Source organism: Eptesicus fuscus, chromosome 21 (assembly GCF_027574615.1).
Source record: "Eptesicus fuscus isolate TK198812 chromosome 21, DD_ASM_mEF_20220401, whole genome shotgun sequence".
Lineage (NCBI taxonomy): Eukaryota > Metazoa > Chordata > Mammalia > Chiroptera > Vespertilionidae > Eptesicus > Eptesicus fuscus.
The window spans coordinates 13,081,423-13,098,094 of NC_072493.1; the positions used below are offsets into that span (position 1 = coordinate 13,081,423).

Here is a 16,672-nt window from a genome sequence, read left to right on the forward strand (position 1 = left end):
ATTTATATCATTCATGGCATTTATCACAGGTGCAGTTCTACGTGTATTTATATGATAATTTGATCAATGACTATCTCTCTACTAAATTGTAAGTTGTCTGAAGGTAGAGACTATGCCGATGTTGTATCCCCAGAGTTTGATACGAGGCCTAGCGCACTGGGTGAATGAAGACATGTGAGCCCAGTCTGCTGGTGAGACGCATGGAGCCAACATGGGACCGTGACCCAGGAAAGGGTGTAGAGGGGCTGTGAGCAAGAGTGACTCAGTCTAGTGCTTTCAAAGTTACTTCTCTAGTAGCGGTCCCTTTTATGTTTTAAAATACATAGAGATATTCCCTGGATTTTATAAAAACACAAAAGTGTTGCTTTTCCTGGGCTGCTTCTCTACCCTGCTGTTTGAAGTCATTGATCTAGTCCCACACCTCTAGGTAGGGACACAGAGCTGTGAACCGGTGGTGCGTTACTAGAGAACGAAATGCTGGTCAGGCAGCTTCTGTGGGCCTCTGGTGCTCAAGGGCACTTCACTCCTAACTATTCTGGGTATTATGAGCTGAAGAGGCTTGCAGCATGAAACTTGTTCACTCCACAGGAGATCTGAGCTAATAGGCACTCAACATCCATGCTTTCCCCATTCCCAGGAGACAGAAAGCAGTTTTCGGCTTCGCTAATCCTTTGACTTGCTAGCAGGAAAGCTAGATAAACTTAAGTAAGCAAGTCTTTCAAGGCCACCCAAGTCTTCTTAAAGTTAAGACCCCATGTAGCTGGCCTGCAGGAGCTTATTTAACTCAAAATGGCCTTTAGCCCTAGTGGGTTTGGCTCAGTGGATAGAGCATCAGCCTGCAGACTAAAGGGTCCCGGTTCAATTCCAGCCAAGGGCACATGCCTGGGTTGTGTGCTCGACGCCCCCCCCCCCCCCCCCAGTAGGGGGCGTGCAGGAGGCAGCCAGTCAGTGATTCTCTCTCATCATTGATGTTTCTATCTTCCTCTCTGAAATAAATTTTTATATATATATATTTTTAATGGCCTTTAGCTCCCACACTGATAGTACTGCTGGTTCCTGAGTTCAAGAGCTCTCTATGGTTCGGGCTCAAGAAGGGAGGTCTCTCCCCCTTCCCCTTCCCTGACCTCTCCTGGCATGAAACAGAGATTACTTATTCTAGTTTTATCACCACCAAACTCTCAGAAGTCCTCTTCCTTCGCACCCACCTCTCCTCCCCACACTGCAGTGTCCACCCACTGAAGTGAATAGTTCCCGCTAGAAGCCTCTGGTTTGGCCAGAGCTACAGCTCTCAGATGGGGTGTTGTGTGTGAGGATCTAATGTCCTCATTGCTTTCCTGGGCTGTCATATGTGTTCCGCAGCCAAGTGACCAAATTCTCACTCAATGTCGTGATTCTCCTGTCCCTAATCCTGAAATCCTATGAGTGTGAGGAAGCATCGTCCCATACACCGAAAGGTGGCGGGTTTGATACCTGTCAGGGCACATACCCAGGTTGCGTGTTTGATCCCAAGTTGGGGTGCATGTGGGAGACAACTGATTGATGTTGCTCTCTTACATTGGTGCTCCTCCCCATCCCCTTCCTCTCTCTGAAAAAAAAAAAAAATGGATGTGAGTGATGACTCCACCTGCTCGGTCTCAGGCTCTCCTTGGGTTTTGTCTAGCTTTGTTTTGCTCTTGGAGTGCCTTCCAGCTTCAGTGGACTCAGAATGGGCATGAGGGCAGAACGATGTTTTCACTCCCTTTCCCCTCCTATTGGAGCCAAGCATTTTCTGGCCTTTTGACTACACTAACTTACTGAACCAGTGTTTCCAAAGAACAATCTGCAGGGAATCATAGCGCCCTTTCTGCAGTTACACCGGACAGTGCAAAGCCCATCCCCTAAAATATAGGTTCTCTTGCCCAAAGCTGGTGATCTAATAAATGCATAAAAGTACATAAGCATGCCCTTGCCGGTTTGGCTCAGTTGGTGGAGTTTTGGCCTGCAGACCGAAGGGTCCTGGGTTCGATTCCGGTCAAGGTCACATGCCCAGATTGCAGGCTTGATCCCCAATGTGGGGCATGCAGGAGGCAGCTGATCAGTGATTCTCTCTTGTCATTGATGTTTCTACCTCTCTCCCCATATCGCTTCCTCTCTGAAATCAATAAAAGTATATATTTTTTATTTATTTATTTTTTTAATATTTTATTGATTTTTCACAGAGAGGAAGGGAGAGGGATAGAGAGCCAGAAACATCGATGAGAGAGAAACATCGACCAGCTGCCTCCTGCACACCCCCCACCGGGGATGCGCCCGCAACCAGTGCACATGCCCCTGACCGGAATCGAACCCAGGACCCCTCAGTCCGCAGGCCGATGCTCCATCCACTGAGCCAAACCAGTTTCGGCAAAAGTATATATTTTTAAAAGTATATAAGCATGTCCAAGAAGCATGTCTACCTCTCCAGCCCACTTATATTAGGCAGTGTTCTCCAGAGAAACAGAACCAGTAGGATATATTGGGGGGAGGGATGTGGATAGAGATTTAGTTTAAGGAATTGGCTCATGTGATTGTAGGAGCTGACAAAGCTGAAATCCACAGGGCATGAAAACAATATGGAAATCCCAGCAAAAGTTGATGTTGCAGACTTGAGTCTGAAAGCAGAATTTCTTCCACTTCAGGAAACCGCAGTCTTTTTTCTTAAGCTCTTTAACTGATTGGGTGAGGCCCACCTACATTATGGAGGATAATTACTCTATTCAAAGTCTACTGGTTTAAATGTCAATCACATTTAAAACTACCTTCCCAGCAATGTCCAGAGGTATTTGATGGGCACCATAGCCTAGCCAAGTTGACACATAAAATTACTATCGCACCACCTCTGCTTCCCCCTCCTGGTTTGTGCCTTGTGCCTCTACTTTCATTTTCCCTTAAGAACTTATTTATTCCTCTTTCTCCAGCTCATAACTCTTTCTCTAGTCCCGGACACTGGGTACCATTTTCATCCAAGCTAAAGTCTTTCCTCTTGTCCGAGGCCATCATCTGGTCTCATAAGGGGCTTTCCTGAGTCCATCTGCCTTCGAGAAATCATCCCTGCCGTCCCCTCCAGTGTAAACCCCTTGGAACTTAGAGATTTCCTATTGTGTTTTATTCTCAGGTATTGGGAAGAATGTGGTTTGTGAGAAGGCAGCAACCTCGGTGGATGCCTTCCGGATGGTGACAGCGTCTCGCTACTACCCGCAGCTGATGAGCCTGGTGGGGAACGTGCTGCGCTTCCTGCCTGCCTTTGTGCGCATGAAGCAGCTGATTGCCGAGCACTATGTGGGTGCAGTGATGATCTGCGATGCCCGCGTCTACTCAGGCAGCCTGCTCAGCCCCAACTACGGCTGGATCTGCGACGAGCTCATGGGCGGTGGAGGCCTGCACACCATGGGCACCTACATTGTGGACCTGCTGACCCACCTGACTGGCCAAAGAGCTGAGAAGGTCCACGGGCTCCTCAAGACCTTTGTGAGGCAGAATGCGGCCATTCGTGGCATCCGGCATGTCACCAGCGATGACTTCTGTTTCTTCCAGATGCTCATGGGCGGGGGGGTGTGCAGCACAGTAACACTCAACTTCAACATGCCAGGTGCCTTTGTGCATGAGGTCATGGTGGTGGGCTCTGCAGGACGCCTTGTTGCCCGGGGAGCTGACCTCTATGGGCAGAAGAACTCTGCCACACAGGAGGAGCTGCTGCTGAGGGACTCATTGGCTGTGGGCGCAGGGCTGCCTGAGCAGGGGCCCCAGGATGTCCCGCTGCTCTACCTGAAGGGCATGGTCTACATGGTGCAGGCCCTGCGGGAGTCCTTCCAGGGGCAGGGGGACCGCCGCACATGGGACCACACCCCCGTCTCCATGGCCGCCTCATTTGAGGATGGGTTGTACATGCAGAGTGTGGTGGACGCCATCAAAAGGTCCAGCCGATCTGGGGAATGGGAGGCTGTGGAGGTGCTGACGGAGGAACCCGATGCCAACCAGAACCTGTGTGAGGCGCTCCAGCGGAATAACCTGTGAGCCTGTACATGGGCTCCCTGCCATGGGGCAAAGGGGCCAAGGAGGGACCAGGAGCAAGATGGAAGGGCTTGGCTATAGCATAGACAGTGTCATTCATTAACAAGTCAACACGGGTAGCGTCCAGGTGAAGCCCAAGGTGGCCCCAGTAAAACGCCCCTCCAGCACTTCCTCACTCCCCAGAGCTGCAGGGCGGTGATGTTCCTGTTGCCATGGCCTGTGGGCTAACCGTGTGCAAGAGGCAGAGCTGCTGCCAGGTCTCTGTGTAGTTAGTGCTGGTGAGCAAGGTGAGCAAAGGCTTGACTTGGGGGCTTTAGCATGTCTGTGGTCCCAGTTTGGCTGATTCCTCAGTCCCGAGGAAAATGACAAAAAGCCTGTTTCCATGCCCTTCGTGGGCTTGGGGCATCTCAGGAGCGAGGACAGCAAGGCTCCCTCAGGGATCCGCACCTCCCTTTCTCCCACATGACTAGGTCCTTCCAGATTTCAGGCCGCCCCTTCCCTCGTGGATAGGAGGGGATGTTCATTAGGAGAGCTCTCAGGGGCTGTTGACTAGAGCAGAGGGCCCTTGATTTGGCAGAGAGAAGACAAGGGAGAACCCTGGAACATCTGATAAATGTTAATAAATCAAACTCTGACACGATGGCACATGGTTGTTGGCTGTTTGGTAGGTTAGGTTTCTTTAGTAATGAAAGGCCTGTTTATTGCTGTAGATTGTTTATATTTTCATCTTTTCTGGTGACTCCACAGCAGCTCTGACCTCCAGATCCATCACTGTCTCCTGCCACCACCTGCTCTCATCTCCCAGCTTCTTCCCTCGTCCCCATATCCCAGGAGCCCTCCAAAGAAAAGTCTTTCCTCAGAAAACAGGACTCAAGACTTCCTGATGGGGAGCGAGCTGTCAGGCCTGCTGGTCCAGGCAGATAGTGGGAGAGTGTGGGGCCTTCCTGGGCTGCAGGTCCGGAGGGGTTCTGTTCTTAAAACCGTGAAGTTGGCTCCAGGGGAGCCCTGGGAGAGGGGAGGGGAGGAATGGTCCCAAGCGGGCTGGACGGGATGAACTTGAGGAGGAAGGCTCCACACACTTCCCCATGAAGTGGGTATGGCCCAACACTGGCTGGCCAGCCAGCCACTCACCAAACCTGCATTTATTAACTGTTCTACACGGGGACAGCCTTTCAGCCATGTCAGTCAGTGGTGAGGGGGCGCGGGGAGAGGGACATGTGCTTTGTTTTCACTGCCAGCCTGCCAGGATTATGCCTGGACCAAACTTCCCTTCTCTAACCCTCCCTGCCCTGCCCTGGGCTCCTTGCCAGAGAGAGAAAGAGGGAGGGTGGGCTCCGTCTTCCTCTTGGCACCCCTTATAAAAGTCATCCGGCCTGTTTCCTATACTGCCCTGGGTTTATACCTTGTCTCTGTGAGTTGAAATAACAATGGCTAGTGTTGGAGTATGCTTTTGTTGTTTGTTTTTGTTAATCCTCACCCAAGGATAGTTTTTCCATTGCTTATCAAGAGAGAGTAGAAGGGAGGGAGACAGAGAGAGAGAGAAACATTGATATGCAAGAGACATCGATTGGTGGCCAGGGATCAAACCTGTGACCCTTCAGTGCACAGGGCTGACGCTCTAACCATTGAACAACACTGGCCAGGACTGGAAGATGTTTTTTGCGTGCTGGGCCCCCTAGGGTAGATGTTTTATGCATATTATTTAATATCCAAATCACTCCATAAGGTGCTAATATTAATACTGTCATATTCAGATCAGAAAACTGAGGCAGAGAAGAGCCAAGTTGCTTGCCTCCTGTAAGTTATAAGTGACGTAGTCAGGAGCCTGGTCAGGGTCATTTGATGATGCAGCCTGACCCTGAACTACTCTTTCCCCAGCACTTGTGGCTCCTCAGACTCCCAGTGCCCTTTAACTATCATATATTTCTTGGGTTGGCCCCTCCTCTTTTAGATCCCCATCCAGATTACTGCCCCCTCCCTGCAGCAAGAATCTCAGGCTGGCCTGACTGAGGAGGTGGACTGCAGAGAGAGCCCCACCAGGCAGGGCACTAGTAGGGCTGAAAGAGAGGCTCCCGCCTCCCCTTCCTCCCAGGGACCACCAGCTCAGCTCCAGGTCAGTCCCCGTGTTACTAGGATGTTGAGATCCATCTTAAATTTGGGAATTGGCCGAGAACGCACGTGCATCTATTCTTTTTGACTCAGGTGCTCCTACTTAAAAAGGGTCACATTGCTGACTCACAGTGGCACTACTTAGCTTTTATAGGGCTCAGCAGCAAACCCCTTGTTTACAAAGATGTATTCCTAAAAGCCCCGCGGCAGACTGCAAGGGCTGAATGCAGAGCTGTTTTGATAAAGATCTCCAATCCTTTGTTGGCACTCCACAAGTCCATGGCCACCCCTTAAACTTCTTTAACTGTCATATCTCTTGGGTTGGCCCCAGGAAGGAAATGAACCTTGAAGTAGCTACATGCCTGTGGTCAAGGAAACCAGCAGTGTTTTGGTCCCCAGGGGTAACAGCCTGCAGTAGGTTCCAGGCTTGTCCTGCACCGCCCCCTGCTGGAGGAAGGCAGCATCACCGCCCAGAACCTGTGTCCCAAACTCAGGATCTTCTTTGAGTCAAAGTAAATAAAGTTTTTCCAAGTCATAGAAAGTGCAGTCAACTTTTTCCTCTCTGTTACAGCAACCAGAAGAGAACTTCCAAAATACCTGTTGCTTATTTTCCAACCCCCAGCCAAATCTAGGCCTCAGACCCAGACAATGACAGCAGTCTCCTCACCGCAGTGTCCCCAGTCTCTCCCTGTCTCGTTCTGTCCTTCACACAGCTGCCCTAAGAACCTCTCCAAAATGTCAGGCCAAGATCCTTCCTTGCCTACACCCCTCATCACTCTCAGACTCACCCAACCTGGCCTCCTGATGGCCATGCTCTGCTTTGGCCGTGCTAAGTGGCCCTCCTTCATGCAGCTGGCATCTTCCATACCAGCAAGGCTTCATCCCTGGCATGTCCTCTGCCTGGAAGGCCACCCACCTCTCCAGGAATCGGCTGGAGGGCTGCCTCTTCACCATTTCCTAGGCATAGTGACAGCACCCCCACTGCCTGTGGTCCCAGTCTTTGTCCTCAGCTCTTCCATAGCATGTGTCTGCTTGCATCGTGCTGCTCCTGCATTTCTCCCTCAGAGTGAGCTTCTAGTAGTGGTGGTGACTTTTTCCTTTCTGTGCCTACTGTCACCCACCCTGCCTAGACTAGCCCATCAGGTAACTGGCCTCATGAAATGTAGACAGGATATTTTCTTCTATGGTTACTGAGGATTTCCTACCTCACCTGTTGAAAGGAACAGAGCTTCCTTATCAGTGTTGGTCCATACCTCCAGCCCTGGAGACCACACAGGGAAAGCAGATGCTTGGCCTTCTTGTCAGGCCTTAGCAGAGAGCCCCAGGGTACTCAGATCTGCAGGGCTCAGGAAAGGATAGAGGTTCCCTGAGGCCCAGGATGTGGTCTCATAAAAGGCCATTTCTCTCCAGGCTTCAACCATAAAGTGAGGAGGTCAAGCTCAGTTACCTTGCAGGGCTCTCTACCTCTGAAAAATCCCAGAGAACCTATGTTCATCCCTATGGAAAGTATTCATTCTGCATGGTCCCTGTGGACAGTATTTCCTGGGGTAGTCAAATCATTATCCCGGGAAAAGTATAGGTACCTTTTAAACATACATATGTATGTATATGTGTATCTATAATAATCTATAATAATAAAAGCATAATATGCTAATTAGGCCAGTCAACCTTCCTGATGAAGCCAGGGCTGCAAGGGAAGCCCAGGTCCCAGGGAAGCAAGGCCTACCCTTGCATATATATATATATATATATATATATATATATATACATATATATGTACATGTATATATACATATATATATATATATATATATATATATATATATATATACACACACACACACACACATACTTTTTTTTATTTCAGAGAGGGAGAGTTAGAAACATCGATGATGAGAATCATTGATTGGCTGCCTCCTGCATGCCCCACATTGGGGATCGAGCCCACAATCTGGGCATGTGCCCTGACCGGGAATCAAACAGCAACTTCCTGGTTCATAGGTTGAGGCTCAATCATTGAGCCATGCCGGCCGGGCTTCTTGGTACCTTTTATGGGGGTCCCCTGCTAGGTAGTTGTGATGCGATGACAAAGGCCTTTGCGGAGTTCACAGTCTAGTTCTTAAGACAGTTAATAAACACAAGGGCAGTAGTATGTGGGTGCTACAATGCAGGGCAACGCTGGCTTGCCAGGAACAAGGTGCCCCGAGTTTCTCAAAGGTCCATGTGAACTAGCCAAGTGAAGGGCTGAATGATTTGGGCTTGAACACTGTGCAGATGAGCTACAGGAGGAAAAGCAGGTTGGAGGGAGGAGAAATGATTCATTTGAAATTCCCTGTGTTTATGGTGTCAGGGGGACATGCAGAGGACCAGGAAGCAGTTAGATATGAGGGTTTTCAAAATGGCCAGCACTGGCCACCTCTTCCCAGAGTTCTACGGGTGAGAAGCAGTGGTCATCTGGTGGCTTGGCTCTCAGACTCCAGGGAGACCATTCACCTCCACCACCATCCCTGCCTGCCGGTAAAAAGGCACTGATCCTCTGTCACTAGGGGCCATTACGGGGCAAAGTCTGGTCCAGCTGTGGTTTAACAACAAAACCTTCCAAAGCTGCCGGTCTTGGGGCAGGCAAATAAACTGCCACTTCAGAGGGAGTATCCCAAGTGTTGGTCCCCTCAAGGTCAGACTACATGCAAGCCCCTTCCTGGGAGACAGGGAGCAAGGCCAAGCACCTGCTTCCGTGACCTGACAGTCCCTTTCCTTTCTCTGCCCCCTGTTCCTCATCACCTCCCTCCCCATCCTCACTATATCCTGTCTGATCTTCAGGTTTATTTGAGGGGCCTTTAAGTGCACAGAACCAGGTCCCACCCCTGCAGATTGATTCAGTTAGACCTGAGGTAGTGTCCACAAATCTATACTTTTGAGGCTTCAAACCCTGCACTGGGGAATCCTCCACCCTTCCTAGGCTCTCCCTCTTCAGGCATCTTATTTGGGGAGTCAAAAGTCTGAGAAAAAGGAAAAACATTTATTTTCAGCAAGTCCAAGGTCCCAAGTTGGGGCAGGGCAGAATTCCCCCTTTCACCTGAGGGCTGAAGCCCACAGGCTGTGCTCTGGTCCTGGCTTGGGAACAGAGGAGCAACCCCTGGGATGGGACAGTCACTTGTACTGAGGAGAGAGTGGGGGTACAAGTGGGGCAGCACAGACACTTAGCATCTTGCTGATGTCCACCTGAGTTGACTTATCCATCTCAGTCTTGAGGAGGCCACTGACCCCCAAGCTGGGCAAACCCCCAGGCTCCTCTCCAGCCTCCTCTCCAAGGGGAACCAGAGCATGGGTGGGAGACACGAACATATTGGGGCAGGGCAAAGTGAGGCCTGAGTCCAGCTCACCTGCCACTGGCAGCAAGGCTGGCAGTTGTTCCACACATGCCTCCTTGGGGACCAGGGTTGGGTCCGACTCAGGTTCCACCTCGGCCTCAGCCTCCCTATCCACTTCCGCTGCCTCGTTCAGCTCAGGGTTGCAATAGTTGATGTACTGGTACAGGGGCCGTAAGCGTTGAGCCTTTCCTGCAAGGACCCGGGGCAGAGCAGGGGCTGGAGCACCAAGCTGTGCCATGTCAGGAGGCCAGCAGGCGGGAGGGGGGGGTGGGAAGAGAAGGGCCAGGGACTGCCACTCACGCTCTAGCCCCAAGGTCTCTGAGGGTGCAGACACTGTGCTGGCCACAGCTGGGAGCACTGGGGCCCCCAGACTCTTGCGTTTCTTGGCTTTTTTGTGCTGTTTGGCAGACGGTGAAGGCTCGCTCTGGCTACCCTCCAGGTCCTCCCTCTGCAGCGGCAGCCCCTGGGGCAGCTCAGCTTCAGCCCTAGGATGGGCTTGGTGACTAGGCCCTGGGAGGCTGGGGGACAGGAGGCTTGAGGAGGGAATAGCCCTGCATGCCCACCACCTCAGGCCCAGATTCTTGTCCCTTTCCTGGTCAACGAGGCCCCAAACTGGATAAGGGCTGAGAGCTCATGTGAGTTCAGTCCTGTACAAGGCCTTGAGGGGTGAGGAGCGATGGTGGTGGCAGGGGATAAGGATGCACCCTGCAGGAGTGCAGGAATTTGGAATCCTACTGGGGTGTGATACACCCCACCCCACCCCACCCCGCCAACCCTATTGTCCCTTCCCTCTGAAAGCCCCCTCACTTGACTGGCTTCCTCTTGGGACCATGACTGGACCTCACAACAGAGGCCATAGGCCTGGGGCCTCGCTCCTCTAGTGCCTCCACCTCTGGTTTGAGCCGCTCTTCCTCCAGCTTGAGTCGTTCCTCCTGGAGCTCCGGCTCTGAGACTGGTCCTGTTGGACGCTTGTCTTCACCCTGGGTCCCACAGGCCTCATGAGCTGACACCAGGCCCTGATTTCCCATTAGTGGACACTAGAGGTGACACATAGGTAACTGGTCACCATAGCCAGACAAGGGATACAGGGATCAGTCATTAGACACCAAATCGGATGAAGGGCACCAGCCCATGCTCCTGTCTGCCTGTGAAGCCTGTCCTGCCAGTTAGGGGGTCAACGTACAGAGTTTGGCCTCCTAGAGAGCGCCGAGGCCAACAGTAAAGGCTAGACAGCCCTGATGTTCACCTCAGAGCTCTGAACGTGGCCACGGGGTGCCTCCGAGAGCTGTGCAGGCCCCTCCGCCGTCCCCTCTTGGGCTCCTGGTCGCCTCTCGGTCCCAGCTGAGGCCATAGCTGCGCGGAGTCAGCACCTCTGCTGGGAGTTGGGAGTGAAGGCGAAGACGGGCCCTTTTCACTGCTGTACCCGGAAGACTAGCTCGGAGGCGAGGGCCGGGATGGGAAAAGGGACTGGCTATCGACCAACTCTACCCTGAACTGGAACTACAAACCCCAGAAGACGTTGCGCCAGGGGCATTGGCCCCTGACCTCAGAAGCGGAAACTATTGTTGCTTAGCAACAGCAAAACCCGTCGGGTTTCAGCTGCGGGCTGCAAAAAACCGCTCTGGTGAGCCCCCTGCCTGGGTGTTGAGGGGTTGAGGGGGAGGGGGACGCGAACGAATGAGGGAAGTGGGCTAGGAGCGCAGGCAGCTAGTGCAGGCCGGACGGGTCCCGTCCAGGGAAGGGGCACGGGGCTGAGGAAGGAGCTGGGGACCCCAGAGACGCAGCCTGGCAGGCCTCCGTGCACCGTTACAGGGCTACGACGGCGGCATGTGCGAGGGCCCGTCCCGCATTTCGGGGCCCATCCCCCCAGACCCTACGCTCTGTCCTGACTACTACCGGCGGCCCGCCTCCGGTGAGTTGGGGGGTGTCGCGGCCCAGGAAGGCCCGAGTTAGGCTCGGGTCCAGCTCCACCACTGAACCCCGCACTCCGCCCTGTCGGACCCCTCAGCCCAAGGGCGCCTTGAGGGAAACGCGCTGAAGTTGGACCTGCTAACCTCGGACCCGGACCTGGACGCCACCCCGCCCCGCGGCCCCCGCATCCGTCCTGAAGCCAAAGAGATCCTGGAGCGTGGCCGATGCGGCGTGGGGGGCATGCTGCTGCAACTTGGGGGTATTTCCCTAGGCCCACGGGCCTTTCCCAAGAGTAAGTTCTGGGCAGAATGGGCAGCGAGGCAAATCTGAGATTAAACCTGAGTTCAAAAACTGATGCTTCTCCTGCCCTGACCTGGGTTCAGGCTTTGCCTCTCTGAGTGTCGATTTCCCCTACTATAAAAGGAGGGAGCGATGCACTACCTTTTCCTTCTCACAGAAGAGGACCGAATGAGGGAGTCTCCAGGAAACGCTAGTTCAGCTTCATGAATTCACGTATCAATGAAATGTTTGTTGTTTAGTGCCTACTGTTTGCCAGGCCCAGTAGGTGCTATGAAAACAGGTTGAAGACCAGCATGGGCCTTTAAGTCAAAGTGGGAGACAATAAACAAGTAAGATGAATATTATATATAAGATAATTAATGGCATACTTCACAATAAAAATGTAGAAAATACTCAGGGATAGAAGATAAATTACCATGTGAGAAAGGAAATAAGATGGTGAGGTGGAGTACCTGTATAGCGTCTAACTTAGAGCGGTCAGACCTGTGTGTGAACTGATATGAGTTGGATTTCATGGGCTATATGTAGGGCAGAGCCTGGTAACACCTTTTTCCCAGGGAAGGACCCTAAAGACCATGAGAAGGAGAATCTGAAGAGGATCAAGGAGATCCAGAGGCGCTTCCGTGAGCAGGAGCGCAGCCGGGAGCAGGGCCAGCCCAGGCCCCTGAAGGCTCTTTGGCGCTCGCCCAAGTATGACAAAGTTGAGTCCAGAGTCAAGGCCCAGCTGCAGGTAACTGCCTCAGGGAGCCAGAAGTATTGTCCATCTTATTTGCCAGGAGTCTGTTATGCCCTGATCTGAGTTATGGGGAGGGAGGAAAATCACAGGACTAAGGTAACAGGAGACTGAGAGGTAGCTGGTTCTGTTGCAGGGGATTCTCAGAAGTGGTGATGGCTGGGTGATCCTGAGCGGCAAGTAGGAATTAGGCGAGGGGAGAATGGAAGAGAACATTCTTTATAGATGAAACCTCACAGATAGAAGTCCTAAGATTAGAGGGAGTGTGGGCAGTGGGGATGCTGTGTACTGTTTACTGTGAGGGGATAAGAGCATGAGGGTAGGCTAAGTAATCAGCTGGACCCATATAAAGAGCCACCTAACCCGCTTTTCAGCCTTTATTTCTACGGGCAGTGGGAAGGTCAGGGACAGGCGTACGGTGGTGGGATTCTGTCTTGAGTAGATGGTGGCACCATTTCTCTATCAAGGGGAAGATCAGGATTGAGAGAAAAGACAATAAGGTTATATGGGGATGTGCTGAAGCTGGAGCATTTGTGAAACTCCCAGGGGGTGGGAGTGTGTCCAGGAAGCAGATGGAGAATCAGGCCTGGATCTCAGGAGTGAGACCTAGAAGTTATTGAGGATCAGGCTGAGGACGATGAGACCAGGGAAATGACCCTGCATTTGCGGGCTTGGAAGCCAGCTGTCAATGACCTTGGTGGGGACATATCCAGGAAGCTTGGCTAGGAAGGAGAGAAAAGGATGGTAGCTGGAGCCAGGACTGAGGTAGGAGGGTGGTTTGTTGTTAAGGATGTGAGAGACACACATGTTTAAATGCTGATGAGAAGTGTTTTTAAGAGGGAGGAGACCCATAGGGCAGAGGATAGAGGCTCGGTTTTGAGACCTTGACCACAGCCTGACTGATCCCTTTTCTATGCCCTGCCCTCCAGGAGCCTGGCCCTGCCTCTGGGACAGAGACCGTGCACTTCCTGCGGGCTCACTCACGCTGCGGTCCTGGGCTCCCACCACCCCGTGTCCCCAGTCCCCAGCTAGCCCCACCAGATCCGAATGCCAAGGTGAGAGTATGTGTGGGATAGAAGGTGGGACAGGGATCCTGGGGGTTTCAGGGGAACAACTCAGTGCTGTCTTCCCATCACGCTTGCCGTGTCCTGCAGGAGCCAGGCCTAGGTGTGGACTTCATTAGCCATAATGCCCGCACTGCCAAGAGGGCCCCCAGGCGGCATTCCCGCTCGCTGCAGGTCCTGGCACAGGTACTGGAACAGCAGCGGCAAGCCCAGGAGCACTACAACGCCACACAGAAGGGCCACGTACCCCATTAGTAGGTCCCACCGCCCAACACCCAGGGTGAGGGGTGCCTGTGGCAGGTGGGAGCCTACATCTGCCCTGGGATTATCAACCTGACTCGATGCATCCACAGCTTGTTGGAGCGTAGGGATTTGTGGCGTCGGGAGGCTGAGGCCCGCCAACATAGCCAGCCGGACCCTGCCATGCCCCCTGGCCACACTCGCATGCCTGAGAACCAGCGTCTGGAGACACTGAGCAATCTGCTCCAGAGTGAGTATGTGGACTGGATGAGGAACCCACTGAGAACTTTGCACTCCTGCCTAACACTAACTGTTCCTGGGCCCCCTGTAGGCCAGAGCCAGCTGCTGCGTGAGCTGGTGCTGCTGCCTGCCGGGGCAGACTCCCTGAGGGCCCAGGGCCACCGTGCTGAGCTGGACCGGAAGCTGGTACAGGTAGAGGAGGCCATCAAGATCTTTTCCCGCCCCAAGGTCTTCGTGAAGATGGATGCTTGAGCCCTTTTACAGGGGTAGTGACAGGTCCTAGCTGAGGATCACTGCATGGTTGCAATGGACAGGGTCAGGCCCCATCATCAAGTCTAAAAACAGAAGCAGTGGCGGGGGGCGGGGCGGGGAGGAGTATCCCCAGAGCACTTTTCCTAGCCACTGGTGGCTGCAGAAGGGCCATCCTAGCCCAGCCTCTTTACCCCTTTGTCAAAATTAAACTTTTTGTACACAGTGGGATTTGTTTCCATAAGAGCTTTTCTTACCCTATAAATTCTAACTGTGGTGGCCCTCCTGCTGCCCAACTGCAGGAAGGTCTCTCTGCTGCCCTTATCAGTCCTGCCTCACGTCCAGGGCAGAAGGCAAGACTGTGGGATCAGGGAGGAGGCTGGGGCTGGGATACAGAAGGACCATAACTGCATTTGTAAAAAACCTTTAATGTCCCCCATACTGAGGGCCCTGTGAACAAGCTAAAACCCCACTGAGGAGTCCCCTGGAGTGGCAAGGACTGCTTCCTTGTGTGTCAGAGGCTGAAGCCACTACCATCTCCTCGCATGCTACTCCCCCAGCCAGAGCTGGCTTGCTCCTGATCATCCAGGGATGGCAGAGAGCTGCGGGCACTTGGAAGTAGGTGGCCTGGGTGCAGGTCCCAGCATGGAGAACCCTGAGACAGCCCATTGGAACAGGGAGGCTGGCGGTTCTCAATGACCAGATCACTACTGTCATCATCACTATCGGGCTCAGTAGGCCCAGGCCCAGCAGAGGGAGGCCCTGTCAGACGCCCAGATGCCCCACGCACCACATTATTGCGCTGATTGGCTGGCTTGACAGTGACGATGAGGTTGTGGCTGTTGGCGACCATCATATCTGTCACTTGGTCCAAGGTCTTCCCAGCCACCTCAATGCCATTGACTTCGAGGATCTCATCACTGACTGCCAGCAGTCCTGTACTCTCAGCCAGGCCCCCTCGTACCAGGCGAGAGATGAAGATGCCTGGGACACGTTCCAGGCCCTGGGGAGCTACACGAACGCTCATGCCATCTCGGATGTAGAAACCTAGTGGGCGGTCAGAACCGTGCTTGTGCAGCCGCACACGCCGGTGGGTCTCAGGCAGTAGGTCCACATCTATGACTGAAGAAACCTGGCGGAAATCTTGGGGCAGGCTGATTAGGAGGGGTGGCCGGGTGCGCAGAGGTGCCACGGGCCGAAGGAGGAGCCCCTTCTTACGCCGCTGCAGAGAGTTGGAGGCAAAGGCTAGGACGCTGGAGTCAGCTTCTGGAGAGGGAGACACTGAGATCAGAGACCCTGTTCCCCCTTTCCCATCAGGCCCAGGCAGGGGGAAGGGGACACTATAACTATTTCCTACCACCTGGAGGTCAGCCCAAGGGCAGGGATTGCTGAGGGTGAAGCCTGAGCACCCTGGGCATGAACTTAATCCCTGTAGACCTGCCCTGTCACCCTACCCCACAGAGGCTGCCCACTGTACCCCATTCTCCTCACCCCGCTTCTGCACTAGCAGGCGCAGCGGCGGGGGCCCACTGGTCAGGGCCCGGTGCAGGCTGTCGTCGTTGGTGAGAGGCAGTAGGTCGCCGTGAGCATCTGTATAGCCAAGCAGCACATCCAGCCCCGGGATCTGATGCACCGCACGCAGCAACCTCGAGAACTCTTGGAAGCCGCTCACAGAAGCTCGGGGCAGCGCGAAGCGTCGGAACTCCGCATCAAACTAGAGGCAGGGAGTGGGGGGAGAGAAGGGGTCAGGACGGACCCTGCGTCCTTTCTCACCACAGGTCGAGGAGGGGCAGGGATGAGAAAGCGGGCTGCCGCATCAGCTGCAGCCTTGTGCCCAGACCTCAGCTCCGGTACAAGGGACGCCGCTGTCCAAGGTCTTCTCCCCGCCCTCCAGGTAACCCAGGCCACAGAGGGACTCTAGAGGCCGGCAGTGAAAGGAAGAAGGATGGGCGCGGGAAAGCGAGAAGAAAAGCCAGAGAATGGGATGTGGAGGATAGTGGAGAGAAAAAGGTGGTGGGACCAAGGAGCTAGGGAGGGGAGAATGAGGGAATTGGAAGCACCTAGTGCCGAAGCCGGAGCTAGGACTGGAGGGGCCCTTACTTTGCTCTTCACCTCCACGATGCTGTCCGGACTGCGCGCCGGGGTTCTCTGTGGCCTGGCCATGGCGGGGCCGGGCGGGCCCGGGACCCTGCGCCAGGCGGCCCCGCAGGTGCACAGCCCGGCCGCCCGGCCGGCCCGCGCCGCCCCGCCCCTGGCGGTAGCACTCGCCCCGCCCTCCCATCCAGACCGTGACGTCAAGGGGCCAGCTACGGAGCGTGGAACGCGGAGTCCACGTTTCCTAGGCAACGGTGGGGGGGATAGAGACGTCTTCGTGTGCTCTTACGTCATGACGCTACTGTTCGTCCCGCTTTCAGGATCCTGGGGAG

The 16,672-nt window shown here is 53.8% G+C and overlaps 4 protein-coding genes across 7 annotated transcripts in view; 2 read left to right on the top strand and 2 right to left on the bottom strand.

The window, feature by feature from the left end:
- GFOD2 (glucose-fructose oxidoreductase domain containing 2) overlaps positions 1-4,671 on the top strand; it is a 36,865-nt gene extending 32,194 nt beyond the window's left edge. For both annotated transcript variants that reach the window (XM_008139918.3, XM_054710806.1), the window contains one exon: positions 3,134-4,671. In XM_008139918.3, coding sequence (XP_008138140.1) covers positions 3,134-4,032 — 899 coding nt within the window. In that variant the 3' untranslated portion in view covers positions 4,033-4,671. The remainder of the gene's footprint in view (positions 1-3,133) is intronic.
- Positions 4,672-9,138: 4,467 nt separating this feature from the next.
- On the bottom strand, positions 9,139-11,086 carry C21H16orf86 (chromosome 21 C16orf86 homolog). 2 transcript variants are annotated; one of them, XM_054711162.1, is made up of 4 exons: positions 10,756-11,086; positions 10,317-10,489; positions 9,810-10,027; positions 9,139-9,698 (listed from the first exon to the last, which is right to left on the bottom strand). In XM_054711162.1, exons 1-4 carry the CDS (start codon positions 10,858-10,860, stop codon positions 9,289-9,291), a joined length of 906 nt encoding a protein of 301 aa, XP_054567137.1. In that variant the 5' UTR covers positions 10,861-11,086; the 3' UTR covers positions 9,139-9,288. The 2 variants fall into 2 exon arrangements, with proteins under 2 accessions (XP_054567137.1, XP_027998967.2); XM_028143166.2 differs by having other exon boundaries at positions 10,317-10,546.
- Positions 11,084-14,474, top strand: ENKD1 (enkurin domain containing 1). The gene is made up of 8 exons (XM_008139915.3): positions 11,084-11,133; positions 11,322-11,421; positions 11,518-11,712; positions 12,278-12,450; positions 13,383-13,508; positions 13,608-13,771; positions 13,871-14,007; positions 14,089-14,474. The coding sequence occupies exons 2-8, from the start codon at positions 11,337-11,339 to the stop codon at positions 14,247-14,249; spliced, it is 1,041 nt and encodes a 346-aa protein (XP_008138137.1). The 5' UTR covers positions 11,084-11,133; positions 11,322-11,336; the 3' UTR covers positions 14,250-14,474.
- Positions 14,475-14,654: 180 nt separating this feature from the next.
- PARD6A (par-6 family cell polarity regulator alpha) lies at positions 14,655-16,622 on the bottom strand. Of its 2 annotated transcripts, none has more exons than XM_054710589.1 (3): positions 16,347-16,622; positions 15,738-15,960; positions 14,655-15,509 (listed from the first exon to the last, which is right to left on the bottom strand). In XM_054710589.1, exons 1-3 carry the CDS (start codon positions 16,407-16,409, stop codon positions 14,761-14,763), a joined length of 1,035 nt encoding a protein of 344 aa, XP_054566564.1. In that variant the 5' UTR covers positions 16,410-16,622; the 3' UTR covers positions 14,655-14,760. The 2 variants fall into 2 exon arrangements, with proteins under 2 accessions (XP_054566564.1, XP_008138136.2); XM_008139914.3 differs by having other exon boundaries at positions 14,655-15,512; positions 16,347-16,621.
- Positions 16,623-16,672: the final 50 nt, after the last annotated feature.